Source organism: Chiloscyllium plagiosum, chromosome 1, assembly GCF_004010195.1.
Source record: "Chiloscyllium plagiosum isolate BGI_BamShark_2017 chromosome 1, ASM401019v2, whole genome shotgun sequence".
Taxonomy (NCBI): Eukaryota; Metazoa; Chordata; class Chondrichthyes; order Orectolobiformes; family Hemiscylliidae; genus Chiloscyllium; species Chiloscyllium plagiosum.
This window is the reverse complement of record NC_057710.1, coordinates 66,976,138-66,996,048: the sequence shown is the minus strand read 5'-3', so window position 1 is coordinate 66,996,048 and position 19,911 is coordinate 66,976,138. Positions and strand designations below refer to the sequence as shown.

The following is a 19,911-nucleotide window of genomic DNA, read 5'->3' as shown; positions in this document are numbered from 1 at the left end:
ATATTTGCTCTCTTATTCTTGTTATGTTTGTGTTGAAGCTGATGATAAGTTTGGTTTACACCCAATTCCACTCATACTAGTCAATTCCACTTCAAATCAGCCACTCACTGTATTTCCTGTTTTGGCGAAACCTCAGATGTGATGTCTTACAGGTGAATCCTACAGCAACATAAGGTCAAAAAAGTGCTGATCTGAAATGTGAACTCTATTTCTCACACACATATGTTACCTGACTTTGTGAGTTTCCAGCACTTTCCATTCTTATTGTCAATAATAAAGTTCTTTTTGTTTCGAGTTTGGTTCGTCATTTTTGGACTAACATTAAGCCCTATGTAAATGCATTCAAGATAACTTTACAACTGATTAAGTGATGAAAAATACAAACGGGGTAAGTGAACTAATGTATTCAGGCAGTGTCCCCGCTGATTTTACCTGTGAGATGTGCACCCAACTCACAGACCGTGTTAGGGAACTGGAGCAGGAGCCGGTTGAACTTTGGATCATTCGGGAGGCTGATCTCCATATCTGCAGATAATACAAAGCTGGGTGGGAGAGTGAGCTGAGAAGTGGATGCAGAGATGTTGCAGTGTGATTTGGACAGGCTGAGTAGACTCACAGAGTCCTACACCACGGAGACAGGCCCTTCAGCCCAGACTGCTCCATACCGATCAAAATGTCCATCCACACTAACCCCATTTCCCTGCACTTGGCCCACATCCTTTTAAAACTTTCCTATCCATTTATTTGTCCAAATACCTTTTAAATTTGTACGCCTCAACGACTTCCGCTGGCAGCTCACTCCATATGCATATCACCCTCTGTGTAAAAAAAGGTTGGCCCTCAGGTTTCCTTTTAGTCTTTTCTTTCTAACCATAAACTGATGCTGTCTCGTCCTCAACACTGGGAAAAAAGACTGAGTGCATTCACCCTATCCATGCCTCTCATGATCTTATACACTCCTTATTGGGAGTTTTCTATATACCCTTGAATAGCACCAGAGACATGGCGGAGTAGATTGGGAGGCAGATTTTGAAAAGTTGGCTGTCTGGAAACAGAATTAGCTGGCCCATAGAAGACAGAGGGTGGTAATAGATGGAAAGTAACAGGGTTGTTGTCATGGTGACTTCATCTTCTCTAATATTGATTGGAACCTCCTCAGTGCAAATAGTTTGGATGGAGCAGATTTTGTCGGGTGTGTCAGGAAGGATTTCTGACTCAATATGTAGATAGGCTGACTAGTGGGGAGGCCATATTGGATTTGGTGCTTGGCAACGAACCAGGTCAGGTGGCAGATCTCGTAGTGGGAAAGCATTCGATGATAGCGATCACAACTCCCTGACCTTTACTATACTCATGGAGAGGGATAGGAGCAGACAGTATAAGAATATATTTAATTGGGTGAGGGGGAATTACAATGCTATTAGGCAGGAACTGTGGAGTATAAATTGGGAGCAGATAATCTCAGAGAAATGCATGACAGAAATGTAGAGGTTGATTAGGGAGCACTTGGTGCGAGTGCTCAATAGAGTCATAGAGTCATAGAGATGTACAGCACGGAAACAGACCGTTCGGTCCAACTCATCCATGCTGACCAGATATCCCATCCCAATCTAGTCCCACCTGCCCATATCCTTCCAAACCCTTCCTACTCATATACCCATCCAGATGCCTCTTTAATGTTGCAATTGTACCAGCCTCCACCACTTCCTCTGGCAGCTCATTCCATACATGTACCACCCCTTGTGTGAAAAAATTGCCCCTTAGGTCTCGTTTATATCTTTCCCCTCTCACCCTAAACCTATGCCCTCTAGTTCTGGACTCCCCCACCCAAGAGAAAATACCTTGTCTATTTACCCTATCCATGCCCCTCATGATTTTATAAACATCTATAAGGTTTATAGATGCTCCCGGAAAAACAGCTCTCGCCGATTCAACCTCTCCCTATAGCTCAAATCCTCTAACCCTGGCAACATTCTTGTAAATCTTTTCTGAACCATTTCAAGTTTCACAACATCCTTCCGTTAGGAAGTAAACCAGAATTCCAAAAGTGGTCTAACCAGATAAGTTTGTCCAACTGAGGCAAGGAACGGATGGTAAGGTGAAGGAACCTAGATGACAAGACATGTGGACCATCTAATCAAGAGGAAGAAGGAAGCCTACTTGAGGAAGGTTGAGGAAGCAAGGATCAGACAGGGCTCTAGAGGGTTACAAGGTAGCCAGGAAGGAACTGAAGAATGGACTTAGGAGGGCTGGAAGGGGGTGGGTAGGATTAAGGAAATTTTTAAGGCATTCTACACATATGAGGAACAAGAGGATGGCCAGAGAGAGGGTGGGGCCAATCAGGAATACTGAAGGGAACTTATGCCTGGAGTCAGAGGAGGTAAGAGAGGTCCTTAATGAATACTTTGCTTCAGTATTCACTAGTGAGAGGGACCTTGTCATTTGTGCTGACAGCATGAAACAAGCTGATGTGCTCGAACAGATTGATGTTAAGAAGGAGGTTGTACTGAAAAAGGTGAAAAACACGAGAATAGATAAGACCCTGGCCCAGGCGGGATATACCCAAGGTTACTCTGCGAAGTGAGGGAAGACATCGCTGCACACCTTTGGTGATGATCTTTGTCTCCTTACTGTCCATTGGAGTAGTACCAGATAATTGGAGGGTGGCAAGTGTTATTCACTTGTTCAAGAAAGGGAATAGATATAACCCAGAGAATTACAGACCCTTCAGTCTTATGTCAGTGGTGGGCAAATTATTGGAGAGGATTCTGAGAGACAGGATTTATGATTGTTTGGAAAAGCATAGTTTGATTAGAGATAGTGAGCATGGCTTTGTGAGGGGCAGGTCATGCCTCACAGGTCTTATTGAATTCTTTGAGGTTGTGACATAACACATTGATGAAGGTAAAGCAGTGGTTGTGGTGTATATGGATTTTAGCAAGGCATTCAAAAAGGTTCTTCATGGTATCTCATTTAGAAAGTAATGAGGAATGGGATAGAGGGAAATTTGGCTGGCTGGCCCATAGAAGTCAGAGGGTTGTAGTGGATGGAAAGTATTCAGCTTAGAGCTTGGTGCCGAGTGATGTTCTGCAGGGATCTGGTCTGGGACCTCTGCTGTTTGTGATTTTTATCAATGACTTGGATGAGGAAGTGGAAGGTTGAGTTAATAAGTTTGCCAATGACATGAAGATTGTTGGAGTTATGGGTAGTGTGGAGGGCTTTTGTAGGTTGCAACAGGACATTGACAGAATGCAGAGCTGGGCTGAGAAGTGGCAGATGGAGTTCAACCTGTAAGAAGTGTGAAGTGATGCATTTTGGAAGGTCAAATTTGAATGCAGATTATAGGGTTAAAGGGAGGATTTTTGGCAGTGTGGAGGAACAGGAGGATCTTGGGGTCAATGTCCATAGATTCCCCAAAGTTGCCACCCAAGTTGATGAGGTTGTTAAGAATGTGTATAGTGTGTTGGCTATCATTAGCAGGGGGATTGAGTTTAAGAGCCACGAGGTTATGCTACAGCTCTATAGAGCCCTGGTTAGACCACAGTTGGAATATTGTGTTCAGTACTGGTTGCCTCATGGTAGGAAGGATGTGGAAGCTTTAGAGAGGATGTAGAGGAGATTTACCAAGATGCTGCCTGAACTGGAGGGCATGTCTTATGAAGATAGATTGAGGGAGCTAGAGCTTTTCTTATTGGACTGAAGAAGGATGAGGTGATTTGATAGAGGTGTACAGGACGATGAAAGGCATAGAGAGTGTAGGTAGCCAAAGATTTTTTCCCAGGGCAGAAATGGCTGTCACTAGTGGGCATAATTTTAAGATGATTGGAAGACGGTTTAGGGAAGATGTCAGAGATTGGTTCTTTACACAGAGAGTGATGGGTGGGTGGGTGGAATGCACTGCCAGCAATGGTAGTAGAGTCAGAGATATTAGAGATATTTAAGCAACTCTTGGATAGGCACATGGATGATAGTAAAATGAAGAGTATGTAGTTTAGTTTGATCTTAGAGTAGGATAAAAAGGTCGGCACAACAAAGAGGGCTGAAGGTCTTGTACTCTGTTGTACTGTTCTATATTCCATGTTGCATATTCAAGTTAAATGTTGTCACCAGACATTTACATTGCAGTAATCTTTCATAAACAATACAGCATTTATAAGTAAGTGCTCCAACACTTACATTTGTTTTGAATATAATTTTCCCATTCTGCATGAGTAATGTTAACCCTGGGTTCCATGTTTTTTATACACTTGTGTGTCAGAACGCCTTTGAAAATTTGAAGTCCAAACAATGCAATAATTAGGAGAACAAACATCATGAGAAGAAGGACTTCCATTAGCAGCCTCGCAGACTTGAATATAGCACCAATGATAGTCTTGAGCCCTGCAAAAATAGATAAATATTGCTTTGAATGAGACATTCAGGAAATTATATCACAGTTACTATAATGGTTGGAGACTTTATCAAATTTATAATTTGGTAGTTATTAGCTACCAATTATACTCCATTATCATTGTATTGCTCATATGCAGGATTAGATCATATTAGCTGCGCACAACTATTTGTATGAGACTAAGCTATCAGTGAAAAAATTATCTGTATTGATTAATTGAGAAACTGTGCTTCCAAATAATCCTAGTGTCATACTGCCATGGCAACCTTGGTGGCAGGATACCAAAATGGTTTGAACCTTAGCTGAGACTTCAAAGTCAGGGTCTTACTTGGTCTTGTAATGTGAGAAACCACTTCCCACACCTCACAAAGAGGTGGCCCAAAAAGGATGAGGCTAGGAGCAGACACCTCAAATGTTACAATTTCTACTTTTCAGGCTTCTGGCCCTGAAGAAATATGGCTATCATGAGTACACACTACCAGGCTACAGAATGGTGAACATAGAGCCCAGTTGTTGACTAAGTCTTGCACTCCCTGGCAGACAAGCATTCAGTGAAGCTTTCTGACTCACCAACCTGGCAGGAGGTTTCGATGCTTTTGCAGAGGTGCAGCTGCTGCCAATGTCTTGCAGGGACCTCTCACTGACATATCAAATGTGGAGGTTTCTGGCAGGCACACTGAGCATTTATAGCTTGAGCTGAATTTTCAAATGTTTCCTTTGCTTCATTGGACCCAGTGAACCTTGGAGAACTGTTCAGGATTAATCTATTGGGTCAGTTGAAGAATAGTTTGACCTAACCTGGCATAGCAAACTTTTAACAGTGACTTCCAACAACTGCTTAGTATTCGTGTTACATATAAAATGGCAGCATGATCACAATCATGAATTTAAAATTTATGTGAGTCAATATATACTTGTGAGACTTGACTAACACAAAGAATTGATCACCCTTAAAGCAATTGTGGAAAGTAGTACATGTGAGGGCATGATACCATAATGGCTTCAGCACTGAGCCTCAGATACAGGACATATGGAACCATGCCATATTACAAAGGGGGAATGAGAGGCACTTCTTAGGTGTACATGTATGTGCCAGCAGCTTACTCCAGCCATGGAAATGTTTCAAATATATAGGTTCAGGATGTGCCTCTGACCTAAGTGGGCAAAGATTTTACTTGTTGCATTCTTATTGGAAGAGTGGATCTCCAAGAAGTTTAGGAGTGAATTTTTACTCTTTATGATACCAGAATATTAAAGGTATAAATCCAGCAAAAACAGGCAGACACTTAAAAGTGTGCAATTAAATTTCTATTACCAGACATTAGTTTATTGTTGAACAAACATTCTGTAAAGTTGTTCAAATGGCCTCACCAGGTAAAATTGCAATCATCTTAAGAGCTCGGAAAGCCCTTAACGCTGATAGTCCAGGAATTGTTGGAAATGCCAGTGTCAAATAACTGAAAATGAAGAAAGAATGTCATAAACAACTCTCCAGTATTAGTGTGTATAACATTAATATTACAATATGTCTCGTTTCTGACTTCATATCACCACCAATGGAGTTTCACACACTGGTAGCACATTTGGGAAATTACAGACCAATGGCCTCTTGCAACTCCTTGTACTTCTGATAGTGATCTGAGGTTAGGATTAGTTTTGCCAGTAAAGGTAATGAAACTGTCCAAAAATCTTCTTTACTTTTCACCTGCTGTATCTTTCATATTAACTATTCAAGTATCTGACAAAATAAATTTCATTTGTCATACTGGCACTTTCCTTTTCAGAAGGAAAGGTTTCTAGGGAATGATATTTGGTGTCTCTGCATGTGCGACATTGTCATAAAGTCAACGAGTGGTGCAGTGAGTGTGCCATTTCCACATCCTATGAAATTGTAGATTCTGTATCACTTCATTTGAACTGAAACTAAATTGAGACCTTAATGGCTAGAAGTTTTGAAAAGCTGGAAGATAGTCTGGTATGATTGTAATTTACCGAGAATTCACATTATTTCAAATTATATTAAATTTATAACCTAACCTTTTACATTAACTATCCTGCACATAATGTAGGATTGTGCATGAGAAATACTAATTGAGGAAAGAGGGACCACTACACAAAAGGCTTGTCAAATTTCACAAAAAAACTTGCCAAAAATATTTTGATTTACCACTGTCAAATCTAGACAGTAGTGGTCAGTAAATGTATAGCAAATACTCCATGGCATTGAATTGCATTACCAAATTTTGAGAATAAATTGAGGAATATCCTTGAGAAATCCATGAAGTGTTCCTTACTCTGCCTTTCAAGATTCTTCTTTGGAAAGATGGTAACAGATCTGAATAAACCTGGGGTTTTGTTTCTTTCTCATTTAATTATTTTCTACATGGGCATTGAATCACAAGAACTGAATGTTCGCTAGGACATTTGCAAATACTTTGTATATGAAATGATGGTGTAGTCAAACAAAAAAAAACAATGCTCCACTTCCATCTGTTGCAGCATTAGATCAAACAATAGGAATGATTCTTGGGCCAAATTCATTTGTAAAACTGAAAAAAACATTCCTGTCAGAATGTCAAATGTAAAGACTGATCAAAGCTTATGATTCATCAGTTCTGAGCCAAAGTGAAAGCTAATGATTCATTGTACAAAAAAATTTATAATCTTATAAACAAGCAAAAAGATTTACTACAACAGAAAAGGAGATTATTGGATCATTGTGTTCACAGCAGCAGGAAATGGCTATCCAGTCTAATCCCACCTTCTACCACTTGGTCTATAACTCTGGAGGTTACCTTGGTTTATCTCAAAGTAATTTTTTAAAATGTGATAAAGAAGAAAGTTAGGACTGCAGATGCTGGAGAGTCCACCTTATTAGGTGATGAGGGACAAACCCTCTGCATAAAAACAATTTCTCCTGAACTCTCCTCAACGTCAGGCAGGCAGGTAAAGAATAATGCTTCACATTTCTGATTTTTGCTTTGAATGTCAAGGGGAGATGATTAGGTTCTTGCTTGTTTGAGATAGCGGTCGCTTGGCTCTTGTGTGGATGCAAGCGCAACTTGCCCACTTATCAACCCAAACCTGGAGATGGGAATGATAGTGGGAAGGTAATACAGTGTGCTTATTAAATATGGTTGATAATATTAAATTGGAACAACTGAAATCCATCCAGCCAAACAGTTCCTCTAAGCAGCGCAGATGCACGGATCAACAGCAATCAGGAATGTGTTGCATAAGGAACCAAATACCCACACACAGTCAACTGACTTTGTAAAGAAAAGTTTAGATCAGAGTGGTGCTAGAAAAGCACAGCAGGTCAGGCAGCATTCAAGGAGCAGGAAAATCGACGTTTCGAATAAAAGCCCTTCATCAGGAATCATTTCCCTTTCTAAAGAAAAGCACGGACAGAAAATCGGAATTGGATTTGGCAATTCAGCCTTTTGAACCTTCTCCACCATTCAATATATTCATGCTAATCATCCATTTCAGTAGTCTGTTCCTATTTTCACCCCATACCCTTTGATCCTTTAGGCTTGATAACTACATCTATCTCCTTCTTGAAACCATTATATGCTTTGGCCTCAAGCACTTTTTGTGGCAGAGAATTCTGCAGACTCACCACTTTCTGGGAGAAGACATTTCTCCTCATCTAAGTCCTGAATGGGCTATAACGTATCCTGAAACCTTTTGCTGGGCTCCCTGGTCATCAGGAACATTCTTCCTGCATTTACACTGTCCAGTCCTGTTAGAATTTGATCGGTTTCTATGAGATTCCTAACTTATTCTTCAAAATTCCAGTGAATATAGTACTAAACAATCCAATCTCTTTTCATACATCAATCCTGTCATCTTAAGAATTAATTTGGCATATTTTTGTTTATCTCCCTCCATAGCCAGAACATCTTTCCTTCTTATCCTTTCAGATAAGGAGACCAAAATAGCACTTTGTAGTCCAGGTGTGATCTCACCAAGGCCCTGTACAATTGCAGCAAGACATCTCTGCTCCTGTATTCAAATTCTTTCACTTTAGAGGCCAACATAGCATTTGCCTTCTTCACTGCTTGCTGCTTCTGCAACATTTATGTCCAGCGACTGGTGTACAAGGACAAGCATATCTCATTGTATCTACCCTTTTTCTAACTTATAATCATTCGGATAATAATCCACCTTCCTGATTTGGCTCGCAGCCTGGATAACCTCATATTCATCCACATTATACTTCATCTGCAATACATTAGCTTCTACACTTGCATACATTTCCATACAATAAACTTAAAAGGACTTCTTGGTATTAAAAATGAGCTATGTGCAGTCAAGGAAAACTGAAGGAACACTGATCAGGATCCAGTCTCCAAATTATTGATGCTAAGTATATTGACACCAGGTAATCTATTGAACTAAAATGAGGAAATCACCAAAGATGAATTTGTTTATAACTGTATATTAGAACAGAAACAAATGGATTTGAACCAAGCTGGATTGAAACATTGATTGGTATAATCCAGATTTGAAGGGGCATCAAATTAAACAAGACTAACAAAGGGTGTTTACCTGAAATTGCACTCCATACATGCTTAAATGTTTTCCAATCATCTTTTGACTTTTCCAAACAAACGTAAACTCAGTTGTTCGCTTTGTTCACATTTTAAACCAAGCAGTTTGACTCTGATGGGTCAGACATTCCCCGAGAAATGAATCAATGAATGGCTGCCACTTCCTTTATTGGGTTGGAACATTTGCAGTGCATGGGAATGTTCCTCTGTTTGCAAAACAAGAGCCTTGCCTATTAACATATGTCGCTTCTAGTACACACAAGTGTGCCACACTGTGAACAATCCTAAATTAGTTGTCAGTGTAATTCTTTGCACACTCAGAATTGCCCAGCAAATGTTGACCAATTTCAGAATCACATTTTATATTCAATCCTATGTTGAAGTATTGCAAATGTGGTTAGGTACAGTTTGTTGTGAACAGCTAAGTTCTCTCTTAGTTGGTCACAAGCAAATTTTTATTTCTTTTTAACATATTGCTATTGCACTTCAGTCAAACTGAGTGCATAATATAATAGATTAAAATAAAGGAGCCAAATTATTAGACTTTCTTCAATAAAATAAATAATTTTATTACCTGCTACCCAAAAGAGTAATGAAAATATGATATGAGACATTCACATAAACACAGGTAATAAATTTAAACAGAAGTGGGTGGAGGGAGTTACCTAGTATAGACAGAATGGTAAATGCAATTTGATTTTAATGTTCCGAGGGACCTTGAGTTGTGAGAACGACTTGATTGTTTAGCTGTTGTTTTGTAGAAACTTAGGAAGTACAAAGGTTGAAAGGAACTTTGGTGTGCATGTCCACAGCTCCTTAAAGGCAACCTTTATTCATTGAGGTGTTGTATACACCATAGACACGCAGGAGGCTCAAAGAACACAGCAAAACAGGCAGCGTCAGGAGATGGAGATGGAGGGGCAGAGTGGTGAGGTAGTGATAGGTGAAAACAGGTAAAGGGTACAATCTGGCTGGTTAATGGGAGGAATGAATCCATTTTATGCTGGAAAGAAGGGTCAGTAGTTGGAATGAAATGGAGGAGGTGGGGCTTGACAGGGAGTTGGGGGATGGGTTGGAAAGGTTATTTGAAATTGGAGAACTCAATGTTGAGCCATCCAGGCTGTCAGCTGCCCTGTTGGAAGATAAGGTGTTGTTCCTCCAATTTGCGGTCTGATTCACTACAGCAATTGAGGAGGCTGAGGATGGACATGGTGGAGAGGAAGTGGGAAGGGAAGTTGAAATGGGTGGTGACTGGGAGGTTGGGCTAGCCCTTACAGGCCTGGCTGAGATACTCGGCGAAACGTTCCCTTGTTTATGTTTGGACTCACCAATGTAGAGAAGATCACATAGGGACCACTGGATACAGTACACTAGGTTGGAGGAGAGGTAGCTGAACCTCTGTTTCACAGGGAGGAACTGTTTGGGACACTGGATGCAGGTGAGGTGGGTGGTGTGCCAACAGGTTTTGCATCTTCTGATTGGAGAGTGTGGCGTGAACCAAGGAGTGGCGAAGGGCAGGGAGTTTATGCGGAAGTTGAATAAAATATTAGTTGGGCCATAGCTGGGGTACTGCTTGCATTTCTGGTCATCACATGACTGGAAGGTTGTGATTGTATTGGAGAGGGTGCAGAGGTGATTCATCAGGATATTGCCGGCTGGAGTGTTTCAGCTATGAAGAGAGACTAGATTGGTTGTGGTTGTTTTCTGTAGAGCAGTGAAGTTGAGGGGCAACCTGACTGAGGTTACAAAATTATGAGTGCATAGACAGAAAGACACTTTCCCCTTTAGTAGAGGGATCAACAACCTGGGGATCACAGACATAAATTAAAGGACAGGAAGTTTAGGAAGAATATTTTCATGCAGAGACTGGTGAGAACCTGGAACTCACTCTCTGAAATTGTTCTAGAGGCAGGAACCGTCACAATATTTATGAGTATTTAGATGATCGCTTGAAATGCCATAGCATTCAAGGCTCTAGGACAGCGCTGGAAAATAGGACAAGAGTAGTATAGGTGCTTGTTGATCAGTGTGTACACAATGGGCCAAAGAGCCTCTTTCCTTGCTCTGAACCTTTAAGGCTCTATCCATTTCAATTAATTAGAATAGAAACCGGATTGTGTGTCATCTGGCATTGATCTTGCACATTGGCAGAGTTGTAGGAGCATTTAGTTCTTAAAAGATTTTGTTAGATACTGGTGCATTACATTGTTTAACTCATAGCTGTCCAGAAAGAAGTATCCTGGTATTTTCAATAGCAATGTTTGAAAATGTTATGCATCAGTGAGATAATGGAGAAGAATATAAATGAGAAATAAGCTAAATGTAAATAAGTCAAAATTTGAAGAGGAAATGTCATGCTAATGACTGCCCAACTATTAGCTGATGGCTAATAGATTATTTGTTTTCCTGAAAATATCATAGCAAAAAGGAGAGAAACTTTTGAGTTTTACCATTTTCTTTTTTAAATCATTTTATCCTTGCTAATTTCATTCTACTTTTTCAAATTATTCTGTCGGAAATGGTGTACAACCCTATTCATTGAAGCAAAAAGTCTGTGCTGAAAATGATTCCTCTGAAAATCAACCATGAATAATAAAAGGAGAAGGTGAGGACTGCAGATGCTGGAGTTACATCGGAGCTGAAAAATGTGTTGCTGGAAAAGCGCAGCAGGTCAGGCAGCATCTAAGGAGCAGGAGAATCGACCTTTCAGGCATAAGCCCTTCTTCCCTCATTCCTGAAGAAGGGGTCATGCCCGAAACATTGATTCTCCTGCTCCTTGGATGCTGCCTGACCTGCTGTGCTTTTCCAGCAACACATGAATAATTACAATGCAACTTTCAAATGGTCTTGAGAGAAGACCATTACTGTTAGAACAATGACAAACTTTAACTTACGCCAACAAAACTACTGTGAAGTCCAACCAGTTCCATGGGTTCCTGAGGTATGAAAACGTATGCAATACAAAGCCTCGGGACAGTACCTTAATAATTACTTCCAATGTATATATTCCTGTAAAGATGAGACTGAACAAACAAATAACATTAAGACAACATCAGAAAAGTAATTTCTCTCCACTATACTTTACTCATTTAAATTAATTGTTTTACATTTTTCTTAAAGGTCTGGCTGCAATTAATATCAGCTGTACATTACAAGAAAGGTTCAGCACTTAGTGATTGTTGAAAAGACCAACAGAAAAACAACTGGATGCAATATGGAGACTTAAGACACAATTAGTAGTTACTATCATAACACAAATGTAAAGGGAAAAATGTACTTTGGTGGATGGAAAGGTAATGTAAAATAAAGAGCAGAAATTGAACAAAGTTTGAATTAAATTACAAACTTTCTTATTTAGTAATTATGCAACTGTTTGCTTAAATAAATCTGAACTATAACTCAGCTCTTTATTTTGTTTTATCATGAAAACCGCCTTTGCCTATCCATGAATATCTGCTATTTTAAAAAAGCCTTCTTCCATATTAGTACCTTAAATGTTCATTATCAATCATATAGTTGGTTAGTGTATTCCCCGATGTTGAACACATCATTCAATTTAGAATGGCTTAGTTTTTATGCTTAGTCAGTTGTCTTAGTAAACTTGAAGTAGATGCAGGACTGGTGTCTATAAATTTCTGGTTATTCAATCAGTACAGAGCAGCTACATAGGCTGCTGTCCCACATTAGGATGTCAGTGTTTGAGTCAGTGGATCTACATAACACTGTAGATTTTTTGTGATTGTGCTTTTCTGATTTTCCAATGTGTCATATTGTCCCATCTCAATATCTGTCTTTGTGTTATTTCCCCTCCTAATAATTCTCTATCACCTTTTACTTTATCCCCTTCAGGTTCCACCTCTTCCCTTACTAAAGTATGAAAAGTTCATGGATCTTATACAACTAGTTGAGATCCATGTCAAGAAAGCACAAGTTGTTAACCAGTGCTCAGTACTACAGTGTTCTAGCCCTGTTTTTGGCCAAAAAGTGTACCCCCACTGGAACCAAGAACTAACTTTTCTTAGCTTGATTTGCTTTCCTACTTCACTCCATGAAAGAGTAAAATGTCCATAGAAACACTAAACATAAATGAACTGCTAGAAACAGAGAGAAAACAGCAAAATAAGTTACCCAAGCTAAATGAATCATTTGATACCATAAAACTGAAGTGACTTCTAATAATCATCTGAGTCTGGCACAATGAAAAACCTTTAAGTCATTCTTAGTTGCCTATTACTTGTTTCTTCCCTTTAAACAAGGCTGTAGAGACAGTAAATGGAATCCTATGCTAATTCTGTTTCTTGCCAGGGTCATTTCATACAAGAGCAGTCAGGTTGTCTCCGGCAGTTGATCCGTGATGATCACAATTAATTAAGGGAAAGTAACTATTTTTATGTGTACTTTCTGGAAATATACAGCAAAGCGCAGAATGGAGATATTACTTAACCTGGCATTGCAAAACACTTTGGGGAAATCTTTCATCTTCACCATTGGGCAATGGAATAATTTGCTCACATTATAAAATGCACCTGATTACCATTCTATTAGCTTCAAAAGATTATGGAGCATACAGAATTATACAGACCTATTCAGGGTAGGAATAGACCATTTAGTCCAACAGGCCCATACTGCTGTTGTGCTCCACAAGAGTCTCCTCTCAGCTTAATTCCTCCCTCCCTATCGATAAATCCCTTTGTCTCTTGCTCCTACATGTTCCTATCTACCTTCCTCTTAAATGCATCTGTGCCTCTGCCTCAACTATTCCCTGTGGTGGTAATTCCACATTCTCACAATTTTCTGTGTAAAGATTATATTGTGAAGAATAAAGGTTACCTCCATTTTTCTTAATATTTCCTCCAAGTTTCAGCATAAATACATTTAACAACTCAGTTCTTGGCTACTTACTGATGAGAAATCATCCCACTAAGTAAAAAAAAGTTATAAATGAATTCACTGCCAGACACTTATTATTCTTTGTAGAAAGGATTATTTTGTAGAATTATCCTGACTCTACAGTCTGCTTTTAGAGAAACACATATTCAAGAAAGGACTTTAATATCCTGTTGTCCTAACTAATGCAATATCACATCAAGACTAAATACTATAACTAAATTACCATTAAGAGACGTACAACTGAATCATACAGAGGTACATATGCTACATAATATATACTGCACATACTCACTCAATAATGGCAAAATTTTTATTCATTGCCAGCAATAACATATTCACAAAGATTGTTCCAATGATTACTAAATTAAAATATGTAATTTCATATTAAGGAAAAGTGATTAGAACGCATTCAAAAACATACACATTTTAAAAAATGTCTTGAAAATGATATTTGTGTTAAAAGACAATTAACCTATTTGCAACAACATTACTTAATTTTCAAGGACAAAGATTAAATCATCAGAGAAAGCAAATGATCCTGAATCTGCTTAGTTGTCTTATGATGACCAAACACTGGTGATATCTGATGTATATTATTATATTTTTATATGTATTATTGGCAGAAATATATGATTAGAACAGTATTTGTATGTTATAATTCTGTGCTCTTAAAGAAACAACAATAAATGCCAATACTTTACACTGTGATAAAGTAAGCAAAGTAACATTTCTCTGTCCTAAGGATTTATTGCCATAGATGTCTTAAAGGTAATGATGTTATAAATGGCAGCTTGAGCATAAACAAGATTATCTAGGATGGAGAATAGTGATATTTGAGATGGAGAATAATGATATTTTCAGGCTATTTGTGGAGTCCAATCATCTGTACAATACAGGGAAATCATTCGAGTTTGCTTGTCATAGAGATGTACAGGAAACAGAACTTTCAGTCCAACTCGTCCATGCCGACCAGATATCCTAAATTAATCTAGTCCCATTTGCCAGCATTTGGTCCATATCCCTCTAAACCTTTCCTATTCATATACCCATCCAGATGCCTTTTCAATGTTGTAATTGTACCAGCCTCCACACTTTCTCTGGCAGCTCATTCCATACATGCACTACCCTCTGCATGAACAATTTGCCCCTTAGGTTCCTTTTAAATCTTTCAGCTCTCACTCTAAACCTATGCCTCTAGTTTTGAACTCCAGCACCCCAGGAAAAAAGCCTTGTCGATTTACCCTAACCATGCCCCTCATGATTTTATAAACCTCTAAAAGATCACCCCTCAACTTCCGCAATCCAGGGAAAACACCCCCAGCTTATTCAACCTCTCCCTATAGCTCAAATCCTCCAGCCCTGGCGACATCCGTGTAAATCTTTTCGGAACCCTTTCAAGTTTCACAACATCCTTCCTGTAGGAGCGAGACCGGAATTGCACACAATATTCCAAAAGTGGACGAGCCAGTGCCCTGTACAGCCACAACTGCCTATAATATATTTTCTGGATATTTAAAAAATCCAGCAACGTGAAGGAAAGGCAAAAGTCATATTCTTAAAACTAGCTGTTTAGAAACATGAAGTAATTTTTCCTGCTATGGGACAAAACTTGCAAGAGAAAGAGGCTTTTCTGCAACAGAAGAGTCCTGAGGCACTCTTGAAGAGCCAGTTCTTGAACATATGTGTCTTATTAGGAGAGAAAGAACTAGAAATTGATTCATGCTGGAAGCATTATACAAACTATGCACTGTGATCATTTCAGAGTGGGAACATGTAAATATGTGGCACACCTGATACTGGGCCTTGGCTCTTGTTTATATGAAGTCAGTGGACTGTAAAAGTCCACTGGGCATCATATGGTAACTCACCCACAAAGATAATTTCTATCTCATATCGGGCCTGGTAGAAAATGTAGATGACAGTTGGGAATGAGGGGGGTCGATGATCAGAAAAGGGGAGAAATCACGGAGAGGGAAGAGAGCAAACACTGGTGAGAGTGAAAGGTCCTGAGTGGGGGGGTTGGTAACAGTTTCTTCAAAAACTTTATTTGAACTCCAAATTCAGGCAATTGGATAACCCAGTTTTGCAAACAAAGTCTCAACATTGTATAGGGAAAGGGCCGAATGACTGCTCATATCCATTTCTTGCCTTTCCTCAATATGGTGTATTCTAGCACTGAGTACCTACTTCACTGGATACTCAGGCATTTATTTTGTGCTTGATAAGTATGACAAAGTTATTGAACATTTAGATCTCTGCTTTATTATAATGAAGTTTTATTGTACAGAGGCAGAAATGGTGTGATTATTTTGAAATTACACAAGCATTGCAATACAGAATGCCAAATAATTTGAACAAACCACTCTAATGATAAAGGATATTCGTGTGTCATAGCACGAAGTGCCACTTTTCTCACTGGATGATTATGTGCAAACAAAAAGAGAGACTTCTGGCAGCTGAAACGAAACAAGTACTGGGCGTTGAATCTTGTGGATAGTACACAGAACGTCTGAAAAGATAAGATAAAAATGTCAACAGCCATACAGCATTGGTCATAGATTGTTGGCACCTGATAAAAAGAATTAAGCAAATGTTTCCGATGTTATATTATAAGTTGTCAGGAGAACCTCCCATCACTGAATTTCTCCCTGAACACGTTTGTAAATCTTTACAATTTATAGTCCATGTACATAATTAAAGCTTCTAGATCCACTGTATGTTCATATTACACGAGAAAGCACATTTTAAAGGGTCATACATGTAACATGTAATTTAAGCTCCACTTAAGCTTCGCTGTTAGAATTCCTTGTACAGTGAGGGACAACCAAGTTACTCAATGTCAGTAAAAAAGTACGTTATATGACTAAGGTTTACTCTTTAAAAGAACATTGTATTGTGTTTGTTGATTTGTTTTTACAACGGACAATATTATAGTGCAACAGTTACAATTCAAAACTTGTATGTACTTGGGTGAAAGGATTACAGATCAACATCCCTGGGTGTATGGTTTTCAGGGAGGATATAGAATAGGTTAAAATTGTGAGGGGTGAGTATAGCATGATTTGTTAAAAAATAACTATGAGGAGATATAATATATTAAATGAAGCATTAAAATAGGCCATATGGCTTGAGCTCAGAAATGAAAGGCAGCCACACTTCTATGAGTATACTATAGAACCACATAGTGCGGCAGAGTAAGAGAAGCAAATACGGAGGCAAATTTCTGAGCTCAAAACAATAGGATATTGTGGACAACTTCCCAAGTACCAAGGATATAAACATTATGAAAGACACAGCATACACAACATTCTTGAATTGCATTCAAGAAAAGCATTTCAGTCAACGTGTAACAAGCCAAATGAGAGAGGTCATATTTCTAAATTTATTAATTAAGAAATGACATTGGGCAGGTGAATAAAGTGGCAGTGGTTGACCTTTTGGAGCTGGTGATCATAGTAAAGTAAGATTTCATGTTGTTATGTAAAGGGAAAGAGATAGAACACGAGCGAAAGTTCTAAATTGGGAAAAGGCAAGCTTTATAAAGCTGACAGATGATTTGGCAAAAATGGTCTGGTTGCAGCTGCATGAATAAAAGTCAGGGGCAAATCAGTGTGAGACATAGAAAAACCAGATTCTCTGGGCATAGTGTAGACATGGCCCCACAAGGGAAAAGGGTAGCATTGCTAAAGCTAGAGTCCATGGTTATCAAGGATCTTTATGACAATCTCAAAAAATAATACTTTTTGAAGCTTAGGGAAGTGAAATACAGGTATAAAGTGAAAAAGAAAATTATGAAAGTAAAAAGAAGATATGAAAAAAGTATTGACTGGTAAAACCAAAGAATATCCAAAAATGTTTTATTAGGACATTAACAACAAGAGAATGACTAAGGGAATTGTTGCACCTAACAGAGATGAACATTACAGCTTGTGCATGAATGTAGAAAATGTGGGCCAGGTTTTAAATGAATACTTTGTTCCAAAGGTGAAGGATGATGGAGGCATCTTAATTAAAGTGGACAAGTGTTAACTATTAGATAGAAAAATTATAAGAAGAGACCTTAATATTGTAGGATAACTGACCAGGGTGGGATGAATTGCATTGTAGTCTGTTCAAAGGAGGCCAGGGAAAATATCGGATGCTCTGAGGATCATTTCTCAATCCTCACTAGATATAGATAAGTTGCCAAAGGATTGGAGTTCCATGAATATGTACTTTTATTCTAAATGGGTGCAGCCAAATAGTTACAGGCAAGTCCGTCTAACCTCAGTGGTAGGTAAATTACTGGAATCAAGTACTGAAAGAATGAATTAGTTCTTACATGGAGAGGCACCAATGAATAAAGAATAATTTGTAACGTATTATTAAGGTCATGTCTTATTCACTTCATTGAATTTTTTGAGGAAGTAACAGAAAGACTGATGAAAGTAGTGCACTGGATATTGTCTACATGGATTTAGCAAGACATTTCTTCAGGTTGTACATGGCACACTGTTAAGGAGAAGTAAAACTCATGGGACATAGGGAGTGTGGTGAGCTGAATCCAGAATAGGTTGAATGACATGTAACAAAGTGATATGGTTGACAGACATATTGCAAATCAAAGTGGTTTCTACTGGTCCACAGGGTTCAGTTTTGAATCACTTGCTTTTGTGTTATAGATTATTATGTTTGACTTCAAAGTGAGAGGCATGATTGGGAAATTTATAGAAGACACAGACATTTATTGAGTAATTATTAGTGAAGGACGTAACTGAAGAAAGATAACAATGGTTTAGTTAGTGGGTTGAAAAGTGGCAAATGGAGTACAATCTGGAGAAGAGTGAATATTTACATCTGGAGACGGCAAACCAAGCTAATGAGAGGGGATTGAGACAGGTAGAGGAAAATCCTTGGCGATCATGTCTACAGGTCCCTGAAAGTGTCAGTACAGATAAATGAGGTGGTAAAAGTGGCACCTGGGATGTTTTCCTTCTTTGGACAAAGTATTGAATACAAGAACAGGGTTGTAAAGCTGGAAGTATATATGGCACTGGTAAGGAGACAGCTAGTGTTTCATTTAAGGTTCTGGTGACAACATTACAAGAATAACATAATTCCTCTAGAAAGAGTTCTAAGGAGAATGTTGCCAGTATAAGGAAAGTTGCAAGTATAAGGAAAAATTAGATTGGCTTAGATTGTATTCCTTGGAACACAGAAACTGATGGGTTGACCTAATGAAGGTGTACAAAATCGGGGGGGGGGGGGGGGAGCGGGGGAGCACAGTGTGGAGCACAGTGTGGGGAAAGGGAGTTGGATAGCATGGTCTGGTCAGGGAAAATCTGTTTCTCCTAGCAGAAGGTCAGTTAATGAGGGGACACAGAATGAATACTTCACTCTCAGTTAATTTCTAAAGTTGTAGATAAATGACATAACAAAAAACATGGCCATGAACCCTGCATCATTCAGGATCAGTAGAACATACAATTTTAGTTTGTGTAACATTGAGGCAGGACTGCAGCAAACATCTGGAAGAGTGAGTGCATAATTCTTGAAGTTATTTCAGAAATAATTAGATGGCACAATGGGAAACTATAGAGTCTTTCTGCATAGATTATTCAAACAAATGATTATCATCTATAATTATCTGGTGATTAAATTATCACCAATCCATCAGGGAAGATTTATTAAGTCCAGTAAAAATCTCACAATGATGGTACAATAATATACAGCATGCATGACAGTCTTGGCATAATGACTGTAGATGAGAGGGTGACAATGTTTTTGGATTAATATTCAATTGAACATCAATAATAACTTCAATATAACATTATCAATAACATTAATAATGGAGCAGTGAGAAAAATACTTTAGTAATTCAATAGTATATAACAACTGCATTCAAATTACATTTTTCTAACAGGCTTTTTAAAAAAAATCATTTGTGGGCTATGGGCTTCCCTGGCTGGCCAGCATTTATTGCTCATCCCTACTTGCCCTTGAGAGGGTGGTGGTGAGCTGCCTTCTTGAATTGCAGCAGTCCACTTGCTGTGGGTTGATCAATAATGTCATTAGGGAGGAATTCCAGGACTTTGA

At 38.8% G+C, this 19,911-nt stretch overlaps 1 protein-coding gene across 1 annotated transcript in view; it reads right to left on the bottom strand.

The window, feature by feature from the left end:
- LOC122554926 (sodium channel protein type 2 subunit alpha-like) overlaps window positions 1-14,203 on the bottom strand; it is a 156,227-nt gene extending 142,024 nt beyond the window's left edge. The window contains exons 1-4 of the mRNA XM_043700332.1: window positions 14,129-14,203; window positions 11,841-11,969; window positions 5,762-5,847; window positions 4,177-4,380 (exon numbers count right to left, since the gene is read on the bottom strand). Coding sequence (XP_043556267.1) covers window positions 4,177-4,380; window positions 5,762-5,847; window positions 11,841-11,969; window positions 14,129-14,169 — 460 coding nt within the window. The 5' untranslated portion in view covers window positions 14,170-14,203. The remainder of the gene's footprint in view (window positions 1-4,176; window positions 4,381-5,761; window positions 5,848-11,840; window positions 11,970-14,128) is intronic.
- Between the last annotated feature and the right edge of the window lie 5,708 nt (window positions 14,204-19,911).